Raw genomic sequence first — 21,009 nt, 5'->3', positions numbered from 1 at the left:
TAATATATATATATATAATTATATTACTTCCATATTTTTAATATTTTTCACTTTTTAATTAAAAATCTTCAGTATAGGGATAAAAAAAAAAAAAAATTAATACAATCAATATATAAAGAATATAGATTTGTAACAAACACATTTTATATTTTATATAACATATATATATATATATATATATATATATATATTTCATAATACAAAAAATAAAATGATGAAGAGTACCAGAAATAGCCTCATATACTTTAATAATTATTTAATTATTAATAGAAAGTATAAAAACAAAATAGTGTTAAATAAGATATTCCAGAATGATATACATATGAGTAAAATGAAATTTAACTTTGTTCAGAAAAACAAAAAAATTAATAAAAATATTTACAATATGAACTGTATAGAATTATATAGATATACATACTTATTAGAAAAAAAGAATATTAATAATATAATAATATATAAACAAATTAATAAAAGAGTTGAAATGATATATAAATTTGTGAATCCTTCAAAAATTATCTTATTAGTTAAACTATATTTAGAAAATAATAATTTTCATAATTATAGAAATACCTTTATATGTCTATTACAACAAATACTTATAAAATTAAATGAATTTAATATAGAAGAAATTGTTAAATTATATAGTATTATTAGTAAAGTAGAAAATAATCAAACTATTGTTTATTTATTTAAATATATTAATAACCATCTAATCCATAATTATACATTTATAGATATTAAATCATTTGCTATAATATTAAACGCACATGCTAAATTAAAAATTAAAGATATGAAATTAATAAATAAATTTCTAAATATTATAATTCAACAAAACTTAACATTTGATATTTTAAATTATTCAATTTATTTTAATGCATTCTATAAACTCAAAATAATAAATAACCAATATGTAAATACTATAATTAATAATTTTTTTACTGAAATAAATATATGTATAAAACAAAATATATTAAATCATAATATAAATAAAGAAATAAATACAAAAAATCATCTATCAGATAATAAAGAACATAACATTATTCTTGACAAATTTGTAAATTATAAGCCACATCATATATGTAATATTTTGTTGTATCTTACGATTTATAAGGATGTATATATGGGGAGGGGAGATAAAAATAAGATTATTAATATGAAATGTTATGATGAGCATGATATAATATATGATGAGGATGACACAAAATATGATGAGGATGACACAAAATATGATCATGACAAAACAAAATATGATGAGGATGACACAAAATATGATTATGACAAAACAAAATATGATCATGACAACACAAAATATGATCATGACAACAAAAAATATGATCATGACAAAACAAAATATGATCATGACAAAACAAAATATGATCAGGACGACACAAAATATGATCATGACAACACAAAATATGATCATGACAACATAAAATATTATAAAAACTACAAACAACCTACCATTTGTGAACATATAAAATTCTTGTATCAATTTATAATATCCAAAAAAGAAGAACTTAATTGGGAAGAAATTCTTATGCTTTGTCAAATTTTCAAAACATTAAAAATTAAAAATGATATACTTGTCGATTATATTGAAAAAAAAGTATTACAACATTTCCAACAAAATGACACACAACTAATAAATAAAAATACAGAACTTATAAAAATATTATTTGATATGTGCACATATTATAATGATATAAATATATATAAAAATAGTATATCTTATTTTCTTAAACTGAAAAATAAAAAATACATTATAGATTTCTATTCATCCCTCTTATTATTATATACGTATTCCGAAATAAATCTACTTGATTATGATATTATATCTTTATTAGTTTATATAATAAATAAAAAATATATGCAACATTTTCAAGAAGAGCATATTTTTCTTCTTATAAGATCTATATATAAAATATGTATTAACAATCAACACTATTTTGTATATACTGAAAATAAACAAGATGATTTATTATATGATAATAATAAGGGTTACAAATTAAAAAATAATGATAATATTATAAATAACACAAATAATAATGATAATTATAATGATGTTTATAATAATTGTAGTTTATGCCCAAATGAAAATAATATAAATAAAAAAATAAATAATTGTTATCAAGAACTTAATGATTTATCTGATTTGTCTTCTGTTCATATATCAAAAAATGAAAAAAAAATTAAAGATGATAATGACAAAATATATACTAATTATCAATGTAATATATATCCTACCAATAAAAAACAAATAAATCATGATACCGTTCTAAACACAGAAACAAAAAAAAAAAACAAAAAAAGACTGTTCTATAAAATTAAAAATTTGAATGATCAAGTCTTTGCCAAACTACAAACTGATATGTTATCAAAAAAAATAGAACTATATGATATGAACATATCTATTATGTGTAAAATTTTATATTACTCTGTCTTTCTAAGAAATTTTATATTTGTCAATAATGTAATACATTTGTTCATAAATTATGAAAACACACAGTTGAGTTTTAAAAATATTTTAAATATATTATATTCCTATATTCATATGAAAAAAAATTATATATATAACAAACAAATCTTACAACAAATAAATGTTATAAAAATAAATGACGATAATAAACATATGGAACATATAATTAAACAAAATACTGATAATTATATTGAAATATTATCAAATTTTCATTTTATTATAAATAATAAAAAATATATTAATCAATTAAAAAATATGATTTATTATATGTTTCTTCAATCCAAAATAAATATATATACATATATTAATATGGATATAATAAAAACATTAGTCCATTATTCATTTTTGAATATACACTTGCTTAGTATTATACTTAATACATTATTATCGAAGGATTTAAATGTCATAAATATAATACATAATGATAATACTAATCATATTAACAATAATAATAATGATAATACAAATCATATTAACAACAATAATAATAATAATAATAGTAGTAGTAGTAGTAGTAGTAGTAGTAGTAGCACTCGTTCTTATTGTGGAGAAGAAAAACCCACAAATGTAGCCTCTACTAATAATAATATGCTCAACTATTCAACTAACATATATGTAAAAAATATTTCCACACAAAACCACATCGAACTATATATTAAAATCTTTACACACATAAATACACTCATTTTGAAGTGTCACAACATTTATGATATCACCAGAATTTTTAATGCTTCATTTATTTTACTTAATCATATTGAAAAAGTAAAAGAAGAAAATAAATTTAATCAAGAATATGAACAAATACAAAATCATATTTATAATACTTTAGAAAAAATTGAAAAAAATATATTAGAAAATTATGTCTTATATAATAAAGAATTTATCATGCTTCTATCAGCAATATGTATATATAATAATAATTATTCTTATATACCATTTTGTTTTTTCTACAAATATTTTGAACCCTTCGTTCTTCAAAATTCTTTATCATATTGTATATTACTAAGTAACGATGAAGAGTTAAAACATTTTTCTAATACAATTTATAAGTTAGCCAAGTGTGATTTTATAAATAATATTATGATAGAACAAGATACAAAGATTAAATTAAAATATCCTGAACAAAATGATAAGAATAATGTTCAACAGGAAAAAGAATTGTATATAAATATTCCAAATAGTAATAGTTATCTTCATAATTATATAGAACAATTTTATTATTATCATATTCAACAAATAATCAACAGTATAGACATTAATATATATGAACAAAATGATATATCTAATAATTATCCAATGTTAGAAAAAATACAAGAAAATGTAATTCATACCAATTTTATAAGTGACCAAAAAAAAAAAAAAAAAAATCATCTTCATGTTGATCAGAAAACATATATATATCAATTAACCCATTTTGATATAAATAATATTATAAATATATATAAAGTATTAATAAATAATTATGATATATTATCTAAATATGAAGTCTTTAATAATATTAAAGATATGTATTTATATTCTTCAAAGATAAACCAAGTTATATTAAATAATCTACATTTATACGAATTAAACAAATTATGTTTATTAATTATAAAAAATAAAATACCTAATACCTATTTATTTCAACATATTATAAAATATAATTGTGAGTATATCAATTTAAAGAATTATATACTAGATACAAATTATATTATTGATATATTACATATTTTTATACATATCAAAAAAAAATATAATATTTTTATAGATAACAATATTATAATTAATATTATTAGCAAAAATATAAATATACTTAATACACCACAACAAGTCAATAACTTATTAGAGCTAATATATGTAATGAAAAATATAAATATTGATAATAATTTTATTTTAGAAATATCTAAAAATATATATTCAAATTATATTTTAAAAAATACTAATATTAATATAGGTGAAATTATATACTTTTTATATTTATTAAATCATTTTAATAATTATGAATTACTAAATTCTATGTTTTATATATTCTATAATTTATGGTCTAATCATATGAAAACAATTACAATTCACAAAAATAAAAAATTACAATTAAATTCTAGCCTAAATAATACCTTTTATATGTCAAAATATATATACACATTTGAGAAAAAACAAATATTAAATGCTACTAATAAAATATTATCATATTCAAAAAAAGATGATAATTTAAATGATGAGTATATTTTATATATAAATGAAGATAATAATATTACTGCTGATGAAAATAGAGATTTACATAATATTTTTACTCCCCAATTAAACAATCAATATGATCAAATATATCAAAATAAACAAAATATAGAAAATATAAAACATCAGACAACACAACATAACAATATTGATCAATTATCAAGTAATAATAATAATAATAATAATAATAATCATTATTGTGATGATATTAATAAACAATCAAATATTTACAATCTAAATTTTATAGATACACAATTAAATAAAAAAAAATATATACTTCATATGAATGATCATATATTTATAATATTATTTTGCATATTAGGTTTTCAAAAAAATAATGATAAAAATGAAATTTTATTGAAAAAAAAAATAAATTTATATAAATCATGCTTTTCTATTTTTAAAGAACATATTTATATATTTAACAAAGAAATTATGATACAATGTTTATATATATACTTTAATTCAGAAATCAATAATTTATTCATAACAAACAAACATGAAATATTTAAAAATAATCAAACAATTTTCAATATTAATGATAATATGGTTTATATTTTAAATATATTAATAACATTTATTCATAATCTAGATATACAATCCGTTTTAAAATTGTCTTTTATTTATATACACTTTTTTAATTCCATCTCTAAAAAAACATATAATGTTCAAGAGAACATTACACTACTTATTCAACATATTAATAAAAAAAAAAATTTAATCGAAAATAATAATATCTTGTATGAACAAATAAAAACTTATGCAAACATGTCAGTATATTAAAATAACAAGTTGAAGGAAAAATATATATATATATATATATATACAAATATATATTTGTATATTTCCTTATTTATATATTTATCTTATATACTCATTTTAATATATATTTATTTTCTTTATTTTCTTTATATTTTTATTTTTTAATTTTTTTCTTTTTTTTTGTTATTAAATTTTTGCGTTATTTAGAAACATAATAATTTTTTCAATATATATATATAAAACCTCCATTACAATATATCACTTCTTCAATTTTGATATAACTACTAGAGATAATAAATGCAATACCAAAAAGGTTAAATACACAACGACAAAAATATTCTTTGAATCATCAATATTGTAAAAGCTTAATATAACTGCAATAAAAAAAAATATGTACATATATATATATATATATATATATATATATATATATATATATATATATTTATTTATTTATTTATTTATATATGTATCATTTACATTTTTAAAAATTCTTACGATATTCAAAATAGTAGGAAGCAAAAGAACTAACGTCTAAAATACTAGAGTAGAAAGAACACATCAAGTTGTTAATGTTTTTTATATATACCTATAAAATAAAACAATTACATATATAAATATATATATATATATATGTATATATTTTTTAATATACATGTACATATACATATATTTTTATTTCCTCACCTTTGTTACTAGTATAAATATGGGCATGTAAAAAAATGTCTTGTGAAGAGACTTCAATATGGTTTCCAAAAACTAAAAAAAAAAAAAAAAAAAAAAAAATATATATATATATATATTTATATATCTATTCATTTATTTATTCAGTTAATCCCCCCCCCTTTTTAATTATTTTTTCTTACCAATAAACCTAACTGGTTAAAATTTTTATACAAAAAGAGGAAGCGCACAGACAATAAGAATATGTTAATAAGTGAACTTAAAAAAATAGAGGAGGAATATGATTCCTCATTAAAATAACTTATATATATATACAAACCTATTAAGTCAGTTATATAATTTACTATATTGAGATAACAATAAGAATGCAGATCTAAAGTAATATTTTTTATTTTATAATTTAAAAATATTCTTTCAAATGTTGGTATAATTAATAATAAACATATATAGAATATATTCGAAAAATTTAAATTATTTAATAATAATTTAAGAGGATAATTTATTATTATTTTTTTTTTTTTATTTATATTATTTTTCTTCTTTAAATTATTATTAATCCATGTATTACTATTATTTATATTATCATTTAATAATGGCTTTTTATAATTTTTAATCATATTATTATTTTGCATAGTACAAGACCAATCGAATTTATTATTCATACAAAATAAATCTTTTATATTTTTTATTGTAGGTATTTTTATTTCAAAATTTAAGTTGTCATATTTTCCATATTTTTTATATAATTTACTATTTTTTTTTTTTTTTTTTTTTTTCTCCTGTCCATATGACATATTATCATATATTTTATTCTCATCATATTTTACACTTTTGACATTTAATAAAGTATAATTAAAATCATAAGTCATTCTATTTCTTTTACACAAATAACTTTTTATTCTTGATATAAATTTAAAAATATTTAAAACTTCTAATACACATTTTAATTTATCCAACAAAAATATATTATAACCATTTCTCTTCATCTTTTTATATTCTCCTTTAACAAAATTATTATTCAATATATTTTCATCTTTTATGTATGTACTATTTATATTACCCTTGCTCATAGCTAAATAATTCAGCTTTTCATTTTTCACATAAGCATCCTTTATATATGCATCATATTTATATATATTTTTAAAAGATAAATCACTTGTATTACTAGGTATGATTTTTTTATTATCACCATTTGAATAATTTACATTCACATTAACATCATCTCCATTTGGGGGCTCTCCATTTTTATTAGAACCCTTGTTAGAGATATCACTTTTTATTTCCACATTCTGTTGAAATTTACTTATTATATTATTATTATTATTATTATTATCCTGAGCAACATACTTACTTCTTTTTAAAAACAGATCGGTAGCCCCCCTACGATTAACATCCTTCAACATTTCATCTTTTCCATTTCTTCTTTGAAAAAAATTATTCAAATGTACATACTTGTCATTATAATAATAACTAAATATATTATCCTTATTTTTAAGAAATATAAAAGAAAGCACAAAAATTGAAAGGGCTTTAATTAATGTATTTATTATCATTATATTGACATCATTAAATAAAATAACAAATATGTGATATATACAATATATAAAAATGGTAGAAACACTTAAAACCATTTTACTTATTACTTGTATTATATATATAGAATTTATACTAAATTCTTTTTTATATATATTTGTAAATTTACCACATAAAAAAAAAATATTATCTGATATTACATCTGTTACACTTTCTAATAAAGAATATAAAAAACAAAAAAAAAATATTCTTTCTCTTTTTAAAATAAAATTATTAGATATCAAAATTAAAATAAATGAATTAAATATCTGAATTATAATACAAGACAATATAAGTATATTTAATTTTAAATGATAAAATTCAGCATTAATCTTATTACTTATTATTTCTTTTATATTTGAACATGTCTGATTTTCTTCATCTATTTCATAATAAAAACTTTTAAATTTATTATAATAATAATATTCATTCGATTCATTATTATCTAATAATTCATAACTATCTTTAAAAATATATTCCATATTTAAGCTACCTCTTAAATTACGATAGCACATTTTCTGACTCTCATTTAAATCATCGTTTATATAGTCATAATCATAATTATCACATTCGTTCGTATAATCTGTATTATTCATTTTTTTATAATAATAATTTTTTTTCTTTTCCTCATTAATATTATTATTTAGCATATTATTTTTTACATATGACACATGAAACTTGTTCTTATTACTATCATTATTTTTATCATTACTATCATTATTTTTATTTTTATCATTACTATCATTATTATTTTTATCATTACTATCATTATTTTTATTATCACTATCATTATTTTTATCATTACTATCATTATTTTCATTCAGCATAATAGTTCCATCGTCATAACTTTTCTCATCTATATCAACATCAGTAGCTAATACACACGTATTACCCCTTTTACACTTTTCACTTTTTTTTTTTTTTTCATTTATATTTTCATTATATGATTTATTATGTACATTCATTTGCTCCTTATTAATATCTCCTTCTGAATAAATATCAATGTTATTTTCATTGTTCATAAGAAAGTTATCAGTCTGTAAATTATTACAAAAATTTATAAAATAATTTTTTGTATTCATATCTTTTACATTTACTTTATTAGTAGCATTTCCACTTTTTTTTTTGTTTTTTTCCTTTTTTTTATCTAAACGAAAATTTAATAACATTTCCTTCTCATTATGTGATCTTTTATTATTCTTATATATTTCATCATATTCCTTAGAACAAAAATCAGAAGAATTATTATATTCATTATTAAAAGAATGTTTATATGTTGTATTATCTATATTGTTTATATTATTGACATTATTATCCATCTTATTATAATGATAATTATCATTACAAGTATCATCCTTTATAGCTTCATAATTAATATTACTATTATTATTTTTTTTAAAAAATAAATAATTTAAAATACCTGAACTATTTATACTATTATTTTTAGTTCTTTCATTGTTTATATTGTTCTCCAAAAAATATTTATTTCCATTTGTATCCTCATTTATTGGGTTTATATCATTTTTCTTTTTAATCATTTTGAATTTATCTTTTAAAAATTTACTAAAAATTACATCATCCGAATTATTCACATTTTTGATATTATTACTATTGTTATATTTGTTGTCATTTTTTTGGTCATTTTTGTTGTCCATTATTTTATTTTTATTTTTTCTTCTAAAAAATATGTGCTTTCTATTTTTAAATAAATTATTAAACAGACTATTTCCACCTCCATTCCCTCGATTCTTCTCATATAATAATTTATTATTTTTTATAAAATCCTCATCACATTTTATAATCTTTATTTTGACCTCATCAGAAGGTACATCCTTACGAATGAAATTATTATCATATTCATTAGAAGATATATCATATGTAATATTATTAAATGAATTATTATCATTATATTTTCTTCTATAATTACTTTTATATTTATTATATATATCCTTTTTATAACCTGTTCTTCTATATGAACTAAACTTTTTTTTTTTTTTTTCATTTATATAAATAAATGAATTCCCGCTTTTTTCTTTTTTTTTTTTTTTATATCTTCGTTTTAAAAAACTACAATATTTTTTATACTCTTCAAAAGATATCTGAGAAAATCTATTCCTCATGTAAATATTCATAACCTCATTTTTTGTTTTCTTTCTTTTTTTCTCCTTTTTCAATTTATTAATACTATTAGATCTTACCTTTTTTATAATATGTAAAGCATTCTCACAAACAGAATTATTTGCTACATGTATATTTTCATAAGTAAGAGATGAAAAAAAAAACCTCCTAAAATCATTATTTATTTTATTAAAATAATAACGTATATATATATAATAAGCTACATAATCAAAAAAAAGAGTATAAAAACATTTTAAACATATTGGTAAATATACTACAACAAATAATTTCGTATTCAAAAATTTATCATCACATCTTGAATTAAAATTAAAAAAATGAGTAAAGTAATAAAAAAAATTATCCTCTCTTCGACTATTCTCCACATTCTCATATTTACTTAATAAAAATGTATAAAACTGAGATATCGTTATTTCAGCATACGTATAAGTTATTCGTAAAAAAAATATATACAAAAAAAGGATATGATAAATATAATACTTTTTAAAAAAATAATAGTAATTTAAAAATTTTAACAATTTCTCTTTTATCATTGTTATATAATTTTATTATCAATACAAAAGGAATTCTATAAATAACCAACTTAATTCACACCCACACACAAAAAAAATAAAAATAAAATAAAAATAAAATAAAAATAAAAATAAAATAAAAATAATAAATATCTAGACATATATATAAGTTTAACAAAATATGATATTCTATATATATAGAAAAACTTAAAAAAGACTCATTAAATTTATTTACCACTTTTTATTTCATATGCACAAAAAAAAAAAAAAAAAAATATATTATACTAATGAATTAAAAAAAAAAAAATAAAATAAATAATAATTAATAAATAATAATATTATAGGTTTTATACAGTTATGCAAATGTGTATAAATAATTCGCTTGCTACAGCTATAAGACAAAAAAAAAGGAAAAAAAAAAAACTAACATACAAACATACATACATATACATATATATGTATATAACAACGGATTGTAATAATTCATTTTACAACACACAACATATTTATCATAAATATATATGTATGAAACCAAAAAAATAAAATCTTTACACTGTAGAAACAAATATTATAGACATAAAAAATAAATAAATAAAAATAAAATAAAATAATAGGAATATATAAATATAAATTAAATTAATAAATACATAGACATATTCATATTTACATAATAATTACTAAATACAAGTAATAAAAGGTCAATAGCAAAATTTTATACCATCATTATAATAAAATAAAAAATGTATTCATATATTCTTATTATATATTCAACTTTTTTTTATTTTTATTTATTTTTTTTTTTTTTTTTGAATATTTTAATGTTTATATTAATATGCAGCGGAATTTTATTTGAATTTTTCCATGTAATTATGGATATAATATAAAAAAAAAAATTATTATATTAAAAAATATACATAATATATATAATATATATTGAATAATATATTTTGTACAATTATAAAAGTTCAAAAGATATATCATTTTATTTGAATTTTATTTTATCATTTTAATTTTGAAAAAGGAAAAGATGAAAAAATGCATTCCTATATTTAATGAATTATAAAATGTATAAATTTTTATTTTTATTTTTTATTTTTTTATGTTTTCCCCCTTTTCCATATTGTTCTAATAAACTGTTAATATTTTATCAATATTATATAAACAATGCAAAAGACTTTTTATGATCACACACATATATTTATGGGGTATACACATTTTTTTTTATAATATTCAAAAATATATATTTTTTCATACACTGTTATGTATTTTAATATATAAATATTTATATACTATAATATATATTTATACTCTTATATTTTTATGTTTTCATATATATATATATATATTTACATATATATATATGGATCCATCAAGTTTCTTCATATTTTTAGGAATTTTTTTTCAAAAGTTCTTTTTAATTCTTCATATTTAAAATAAATACAAAAAGACCAATTTATTATTAATTTATCTCATTTTATTTTATTTTTTTTTTTTTTCTAACGTATTTCATTATATGAATATTCATACATTATTTCAAAATATGTAATGTACACAAATATAAAAGAAATTATATATATCCAAAAAAAAAATATATTGTAAAACTTGCGATAAAATATATTATACATATATGTTATATGACCGATATATATATATATTATATATATATATCATTTCATTTTTTATTTATATAAAAAGAAAGAGTTTATTTTATTTTGTTCATCGTGTGTATCATATAAGTTTTTCTTATAAGAGTAAAGTATTATATTTTATATATTTAGTATACACAATATTGTAATTATAAATAAATAAATAAATATATATATATATATATATAAATTTTTAATAATTAAAAAAAAAAAAAATCAAAAAACAAAAATAATAATGGTACTTGTATATATTTATTTATTTTATTTTGCGAAGTAGCATTTTTCTTAGAATTATATATATATATATTTTTATTATTTATATTTTTTTTAATTTAATTTTATATCATCTGTATAACTTTTATAAAATACACATTTATGTGAAAATTTATCAAATTATATTAAAACATATGTATATAATATATATATATAATATTGGGATGATATGAAACCAATAATTCATATATAAATAGATATATATGTTTATATATTATACATATATTATTTTTTTATCTTAGTTTAAAAATGAAAACAAATTGTTAACTAATTCATACTTTCTTTTTTATTACCTTATATTATTACATTATTAATACTTTTTTTTTTTTTTTTTTTTTTTTTATAGACTTCCATATATATATATATATATATATATATATTTATATGTGTGCTAATATTTACATGATAAAAATGTTTATATTGTAAAGAATGATTATTATTCAAGTATATTTTTCTTCTTAATAAACTACTAAAATATTAAACATATAAATATAATCCCTTCACCACACCCATTAGGAAAAAAAAAAAAAAAAAATTAAAAAAAAACTTACACATATAATATATACTTATATACATATCATTCATATTTTTTTTTTGTTGTATTACTACCTTTTTGAATAATAATTTGCTTATAAATATCATATTAACTTTTTACTTTTTAAAAACCCTTATGTAAGGATTTATTGTTATATATATATATATAATTAAAAATGAATATACTCACAAGGACATTAATCATAACTATTTTTTTTAATTTACAAATTTATATAGGAAAATGTTTAAATCATGATAATATAAAATACATAAAAAATGTACCTATGAACATCCATTTGAAAAATTCAAATGGAATAATATACCAAAAAAACAAACGTCCTGCACAGATTTATAGGAAAAATACAAATAAGCAAGCATTTAACATACCCGTTTTTTCTATTCCTAATTATAAACCCAAATATAATACTTGCACAAAAACAAATAATGTAGCTTTTATAAATTCAAGAATTAATCATGCACATCATAGAAATATCCAAGCTACTAAAGCAGCGGAATTAAATGCAATAAAAAAAATAAAAAATGACAAAAAATTTACTTTATTTAATTCTGGAAATAGAGATAATATAAAAACACATGGACATGATATTAATAAAAGTATAATTGATGATATATCAACAACAAATAATAGCTATTCTAATATAAGCAACACAAATGAAAATACATATCAAGAAAATAATTATAATAATATGCTAACAGAAAAAAAACCATGTACCTTTTTAAATAAAGCAGTCGAAGCAGGAAAAACTGTCTCCTTATTAGGTTTGTGGTATGTATGTAATATCTTTTATAATATTGAAAATAAAAAAGCATTAAATATATTAAATATGCCTATTACTATTGCTATAACACAAATATATGTTGGTTTACCAATATTTTTAATACCATGGTTATTAAAGTTAAGGAATCAACCCGAACTATTCTATGATGAACAAGAATTAAAAAGAATTAATATGAGTGATCGTAATGCCTTAATCAAAGGATTCCAAAAATATATATTATTCTTAAAGAAATATAGTAGTATTATGAAACAAAGTATTTATCATGGATATGCTCATCTATTATCTGTTATTGCTATGGGTGCCGGTGCTATTAGTTTTGTTCATATTGTTAAAGCTTCTGCTCCATTATTTGCTGCTTTCTTCTCATACTTCTTTATGAATAATAAAATGTCCATTTATACATATTCCTCGTTAGTACCAATCGTATTTGGTGTCTCACTTGCTTCAATAAAAGAATTATCATTTACATACAAAGCACTTTATTCAACATTATCAGCCAATGTACTTTCAACAATGAGAGCTATTGAAGCCAAAATAATGATGGGAAAAAATCTAGACAAATTAGGAAGAAATTTAACGCCAGAAAATATATTTGCACTCTTAACTTTATCTTCAGCCATATTCTTAACACCTGCTTTGTTTATTGATTCACACAAATGGAAAGACGCTTATGAATATTTAATGAATAATAAAAATGTATTAAAAGTTTTAGGAAGACATGTACTCATGTCAGGAGTGTGGTTCTATTTATATAATCAATTATCATTTATTTCATTAAATAGATTAAATCATATTACACATGCTGTTGCAAGCACAGTTAAAAGAGTTTTCTTAATATTAACGAGTTATTTTATTTTTGGAACCAAATTTTCATTCCTTGGTGGACTTGGTTCTTCTATAGCTGTTGGTGGAACATTTGTATATTCTCTTGTAAAGAATAAATTTGGATAGTTTTTTTGATATATATATTATTACCATTTGCAATATTGCAATGGCTATTTACCTGAACAAGTCATAAAAAAAAAAAAAAAAAAAAAAAAAAAAATTCTATATATTATGTATATATTTACATCTTTTTAATAATATACATTATAACTATTTTATTTTTGTTTTTGTTTTTGAAATAAAAAATAATATTAAATTATAAATATTATATAAAGCAAATATATTTTTTTTTTATATACGAACATTTACATATTCAAAATATATATATATATATTTTTTTTTTTTGGAAAATTGTTTTTTCACATTTTTTTTTTTTTTTTTTTTTTTTTTTCTTATATATTTATGTTAAACCTGACATAATTATAGAATACCTTTGTCCCATTCTATTTTTTTTTTTTTTTTAAATAATTCATTTCATAAAGATTTTATAGACTCCTTTCTTTTTTATATTTTAACACATATAATAAATTTCTATTGTTCTATATATATAATTATATGTATGTATTATTTGAATTTAAAAAATATAGCATATAAACTTTCTAATAAAGAAAATGATCATAAATATATAAATAAATAAACTATTATTCTTAGGTTTTATTTATATAATAATTGGTTAGAGTCACCTTACTTCCATCATTTCAAAATATACTATTAAGGTATATTAATAAAACAATGAATATTCATAGGACACAAAAAAGAAAAATATTTTCTATAAGTATATTTCTGTGTCACTTCCATTCTAACGTGAGTGAAACAATAAAACCATTAAAGATAAATTAATTTCAACTCACAATTCATAATTCCTATAGAATATCATTCAGCTTCTTTTATTAAGAAAACTAAAATTAAGTACACTTATTATTAGGTTAAATAGGCGTCATAAAATAATAATATTATATATATAATATTCTCTTTGTATATATATATATATATATATTAATATAGACATTATTATATTCAAATATACTTTATATTTTTATTTTATCATTTTGAAATGTTAATTTGAAATAATGGATAAAATATTAAAAAACATAAAAATAATAAAAAAAATTAAAACAATTTAATATATATATATATATATTTAAACAAAAAAAAATAAAATAATAATAACATATATAATAATAATAAATAATTATCAACAAGTGCAAATAACATATAATTAAAAAAATTAATAATATTATTAACAATTCAAAGTCAAAAAAATTTTAGCACATATATATAAGAGTATCTACATATATATATATTTTTTTCATATTAAAGTATCATTATAAAGAATATAAGACTTGCTGTTAAAATAACAATTAGAAAATATAAAAAATAATTACTTGTATTACTGGTAACCCTTTCAAATATATTTCTATTTCTATCTAATAAATTGTTGGTTTCGTCCATATCTCTGTCAATATCATCTAATAATTCATTATGTACTTGTATTTCATTATTTATATTATAACTAATATTTTTTAAATTATGGGTTGTACCCTCGAGAAAGTTTAATTGTTCATCTTGTAATTTCATTAATTTGTTTTGTTTTAATAACAGCTCTTCTTTATTCAAATCGTTCAAATATGTATTCTCTTCATTTTCAAATTCGTTTAAAAGTTCCATATCCATATTTAAAGAAATCTCCTAAAAAAAATATATATATATATATATATATATATATATAATAATAATAATAATAAGCACATTAATATATATATGTATATATATATATATATAAAGAAAACAATTAGAGTAAATAATAATATCATCCAGTTATGTAACACATCATAATAATATAATTTATATACATATATATAATTTTTTTTTTTTTTTTTTTTATTTACCCCCTCATTTGTTGATGCATAATCTTCATATAAGGTACCTATTTCTTTTTTCACCTTTTCTAATGCTGACACTTTATTCATATATTTGGTTTCATTTTTAATAAAATGCTTATCATTTTTTATATAATCATTATTTAATTGATGCACAAGAAATTTTACACTCTGATTAAATTCTGTTATTTTACCTCTCAATATTGCTCTATTTTTAGCTTTCTTTTTTTCTTTCTCACTTTGCTTTAATAGTTTTTTTATTTCTTTTCCTGTTTGTAAAGCTTTCTGATAATCTTTGTCCCATAAATCCATTTTTTTTTTTTTTTTTTTTTTCTAACTTATGTGTCTTAAATATATTATGTATTAATATATATTTTTTAGTATATTATATTATATGTGGTATTATTAAATGTTTATATTTCAATATATCTTTTGATAAGATTATTTCATCAACGTTCCTCTATAACAATAAAAACAAGAAATAGCAGTATAGTCTCTATATTAAATAAAGTACATCCTTCTAATTGATTGTTATATTAAAATTTTTTTTTTTTTTTTTTTTTTTTTAGGGGGGAAAGAGAAAATCTTCCGTTATTTATCTAATATAAATTTATATGTATGAAAATTTGTTATTTATTAAAAAAAAAAAAAAAAATTTTAATAAAAAAATAAATAAAAAGAAATAATTTATTTTAATATAAAAAATAAATATAAATTTTTTTTTTTTATTTTAAAAAAGAAAATTTAATAAAAAAATTTTAAAAAAAAATATATTAATAATATAGAGACTATACTGCTATTTCTTGTTTTTATTGTTATAGAGGAACGTTGATGAAATAATCTTATCAAAAGATATATTGAAATATAAACATTTAATAATACCACATATAATATAATTTGTTTTTGCTTTCTTAGAAAAGGTCTCGGAAAGGTTCTACAAAAAATAAAATATAGATATGCAAAGTATATATATATATATAATATATATTTATATTATAATTTAAAAAAAGATAAGTAAAAACTTAAAAAAAAAAAATATATATTATATATAAGTCGTATAAAAATAATATTAATTAAATATTATGTAATAATAAAAAAATAAAAAATTTCAAGTCTATTAAAATATTAAATATATAAATAAATTTATTGTATAAATATATATATAATATATATATTTTTTTTATTTTATTTATTAATTCAATTTTTTTTTAACAAATATATTTTGGATTAAATTAAAATTTTTAACTTTTTGTTTATTTTGTTTTTTAAATTTCATGTTTAAAAAAAAAAAAAAAAAAATTACGAATGTGGTGAGTCGTAATATATTAATTTCATTTCATCATTTTTTATTGACCATACAAAATTGGTATTATATATATAATAAATAAATATATATATATTATATATATAATAAAGAATAATATTTTTTTTATACATGCTTAAAAATAGGGGGAAAAAAGGAACTCTCTTCATAATATATATATGTATATATAATACTTAAACAATATTACGCATATTTCAAATATATTCAAATTGTGGAAGGAATTCTTATATATATATATATATATATATATATGTACTTATAATTTTACCTTTTAGTGCTTATAAATTTTATAGATATACATATATTTTATTTGAAATTTATAAGAAAAAAAAAATATACCTAATTTTTTTCCTCCTTGTTATAAATTGTGTTAATTAAATATATATCTTTATGTGTGTTAAATATTAGGTTTATATAATTTATTAATTTGATATATTATTTTAATATAATTTGAAGGTCAAAAAAAGAAAAATAATAAATAAAATATAATAAAGTGTTTAAATATAATTTTATTTTTTTGGACAACCATAAATAAATATAACAATATATATGAGTAATTATTATAATATATATTTATATATATAATTCAATTGTTATAATTAATCAGACCAGCAAATTATCATAAATTATATCTATAAAATATTTTATATATTTCTCTTCCAACCTTTTTTTTTATTTTTTTATTTTTTGGAAGACTTGAAAACATATTTTCTTAATACTTTTATATATCAACCAATTAATAATATAAGAACCTATAAAAATGAACAAAAATAAATATAAAAGTAAAAAGAGATTGCCTAAAGGTAGTAAAAGATACGTACCAACACAAGAAGAAGTTGAAAGAAGGAATGCAGAAATTAATAGGAAAAAATATGAAGATGATTCAGATGAATCAGAAGAATCAAAAAATTCTGAACAGTCAGATAATGTCTCAATAAATGATGAAGATAAAAGTAAAGAAGAAAATGTTCAAAATGAAAAAGCACAAAATGACGAACCAACAAATAAAAACTCGGAAGAAGAAAATAGTGACAATGATAAGCAAAGTGAATAATAAATATATATTATATGAATTAATATATATATCTGCCATATAAATGTTTATTATTCATCTATTATTATTACATATAAATCATTTTTTTTTTTTTTTTTTTTTTTTTTTTCTTTTACATTTATTTATTTTTATTTTTTTCATTTTTATGTTTTAGTTTTTGTTTAGACTTTTTTTTTTTTTTATAATTATTCTATATTTCATATTTTTCTCTTTTTATTTTATCTGTTGGATAAGCAACAAAATATGCATTATATATAAATATTATATATATGTATAATTTATAATTATTTGAATGTGCATTTTGTAATATTTGAAAATTAAAGAAGAAATTATAACCTGTTATAATATTAAAATAAGAAACATATAAATTACAAAAAAGAAATATAAAAATATATGTATACATAATTTTTATAAAAGAATAAAGAGATAAACAAATAATAATACATCTAATCATAATAATAAAAAATTTTTTTTTTTTTTTTTTTTTTTTTTTTTCCAAATATATATATTAAATTTTCCTACACAATTAATTTTTTATGGTCCTTTTTTAATATCAAAAATAAAATAACATATGAATATTTTTAAACCAAGTAAAAAAAAAAAAAAAAGAAAATTATTATAATAATTATCATATATATATATTATATTTTATATTTATAAAGAATACTTGAAATTTTATTATTATTCCTAGTTTAACTATTATATTATTATTTTACATATTTGTATTTTTTATATTTTTTTTAGTTTGGACTAAAATTTTAAATAATTTAAAAATTTTATTTTATTTGTTATTCTTTTTTTTTTTTTTTTTTCTCATAGTATAAAAAGGAAAAAAAAAAATTTTAAACAAAAGCATACTTTTATTTATTATTTGTAGAATATAATATTTTTTTAAATAATAAAATAATAATATATATATATTATATATATATAGTTATGATAATATTTTATATTTTTCTTACGTAATAAAATAAATGTATTTATATTTATGCGTGCTTTATTTAATATAAATAAATAATATATAAAATGTAATTAAAATACCATACACCATCCTCCACAAAAATAATAAAAATATAAAAAAAAAAATAAATAACATATATATTATATTATATATATAATATATATATATATTTATCATACGTAAAAACGAAAAAAAAAAAATATAAATATATTTATATATGTACATATGTTTTATATTTACATACTTAAAAAAAAAATAATACAAATATGTAATATATAATTTTATATATATTTTTTTAAATGATGTTTCTTTTTTTTTAAAACAAAAATTTAAAAAAAGTTTTCAAATATTTTATTATATATATATATAATATAATATTTCAAAAATATTCATTTTTTATCTTAAAAATTTTATAATTATATATTATATATTTTTTAAAAAATAATATCATTTTGTTATATATATATTAATAATATAACAGAAAGTTTTTAATTTTATATAATAATATATATATATATAATATATATATAATTTAAAATATATTATTATATTTTTCAATGCCATAAAAATTTTATATATTTTTATTGCAAAAAAATTATATATTGAAAAAATAAAAATCGTTTGTAGAAAATTTATATTTATAAAAAATACAATTATAATAAAATATATTATTATATATAAAATATATTATATTTTTATGTTTCCTTGGTTATTTTTATATTCATATGATTTTTTTTTTTTTTTTTTTTTTTTTTTTTTTTTTTTTTTTTTTTTTTTTTTTTTTTTTTTTTTTTTTTTTTTTTTTTTTTTTTTTTTTTTTTTCGTTTATTATAAATGTAATAAAATATATAAATATATATTATATTTATATAAAATATGTTTATGTATTTATTCATATATAATTTTATTTTTTTTACAAAAATATTATAATTAAGAAGATATATAATTATATATATATATATATATATTATATATATATATAATGTCATTGAATATAAAACAATAATTCGAAATAATATAATATCTTAATAAAAAGGAAAGAGGACAAACAAACAATCCAGAAAAAAGAAAAAAATAAATAAGAATATAAAAAAAAAAAAAAAAAAAAAAAAAAAAAAAGAAGGAAAAAATAAATAAAATTTTTTTTTTTTTTTTTTTTTTTTTTTTTTTTTTTTTTTTTTTTTAAATGTAGTTATTTCTATATATGTATAATTAATCTTTTATGAGTTCTTTTTATTTTCAGTTGTAAATTTTTTTTTTTTTTATAAAAAAAATTTAAAAAAAAAAAATTTAATAAAA

The 21,009-nt window shown here is 16.6% G+C and overlaps 5 protein-coding genes across 5 annotated transcripts; 3 read left to right on the top strand and 2 right to left on the bottom strand.

The window, feature by feature from the left end:
- Positions 1 to 211: 211 nt before the first annotated feature.
- Positions 212 to 5,470, top strand: PGSY75_0530400 (hypothetical protein; the record flags this gene model as incomplete). Its single annotated transcript, XM_018784583.1, has 1 exon — positions 212 to 5,470. The coding sequence occupies one exon, from the start codon at positions 212 to 214 to the stop codon at positions 5,468 to 5,470; it is 5,259 nt and encodes a 1,752-aa protein (XP_018643238.1).
- Positions 5,471 to 5,707: 237 nt separating this feature from the next.
- Positions 5,708 to 10,374, bottom strand: PGSY75_0530300 (putative membrane protein; the record flags this gene model as incomplete). The annotated part of the gene is made up of 4 exons (XM_018784582.1): positions 5,708 to 5,823; positions 5,948 to 6,038; positions 6,137 to 6,208; positions 6,316 to 10,374. The coding sequence occupies 4 exons, from the start codon at positions 10,372 to 10,374 to the stop codon at positions 5,708 to 5,710; spliced, it is 4,338 nt and encodes a 1,445-aa protein (XP_018643237.1).
- Positions 10,375 to 12,982: 2,608 nt separating this feature from the next.
- Positions 12,983 to 14,557, top strand: PGSY75_0530200 (phosphoenolpyruvate/phosphate translocator; the record flags this gene model as incomplete). The annotated part of the gene is made up of 1 exon (XM_018784581.1): positions 12,983 to 14,557. The coding sequence occupies one exon, from the start codon at positions 12,983 to 12,985 to the stop codon at positions 14,555 to 14,557; it is 1,575 nt and encodes a 524-aa protein (XP_018643236.1).
- A 1,248-nt stretch (positions 14,558 to 15,805) lies between these two features.
- On the bottom strand, positions 15,806 to 16,683 carry PGSY75_0530100 (putative SNARE protein; the record flags this gene model as incomplete). Its single annotated transcript, XM_018784580.1, has 2 exons — positions 15,806 to 16,180; positions 16,381 to 16,683. 2 exons carry the CDS (start codon positions 16,681 to 16,683, stop codon positions 15,806 to 15,808), a joined length of 678 nt encoding a protein of 225 aa, XP_018643235.1.
- A 1,772-nt stretch (positions 16,684 to 18,455) lies between these two features.
- Positions 18,456 to 18,749, top strand: PGSY75_0530000 (hypothetical protein; the record flags this gene model as incomplete). Its single annotated transcript, XM_018784579.1, has 1 exon — positions 18,456 to 18,749. The coding sequence occupies one exon, from the start codon at positions 18,456 to 18,458 to the stop codon at positions 18,747 to 18,749; it is 294 nt and encodes a 97-aa protein (XP_018643234.1).
- Positions 18,750 to 21,009: the final 2,260 nt, after the last annotated feature.

The sequence above is a fragment of the Plasmodium gaboni genome, chromosome 5 (assembly GCF_001602025.1).
Source record: "Plasmodium gaboni strain SY75 chromosome 5, whole genome shotgun sequence".
Lineage (NCBI taxonomy): Eukaryota > Apicomplexa > Aconoidasida > Haemosporida > Plasmodiidae > Plasmodium > Plasmodium gaboni.
The sequence above is the reverse complement of the archived record's forward strand: the minus strand, read 5'-3'. Positions and strand labels throughout refer to the sequence as shown.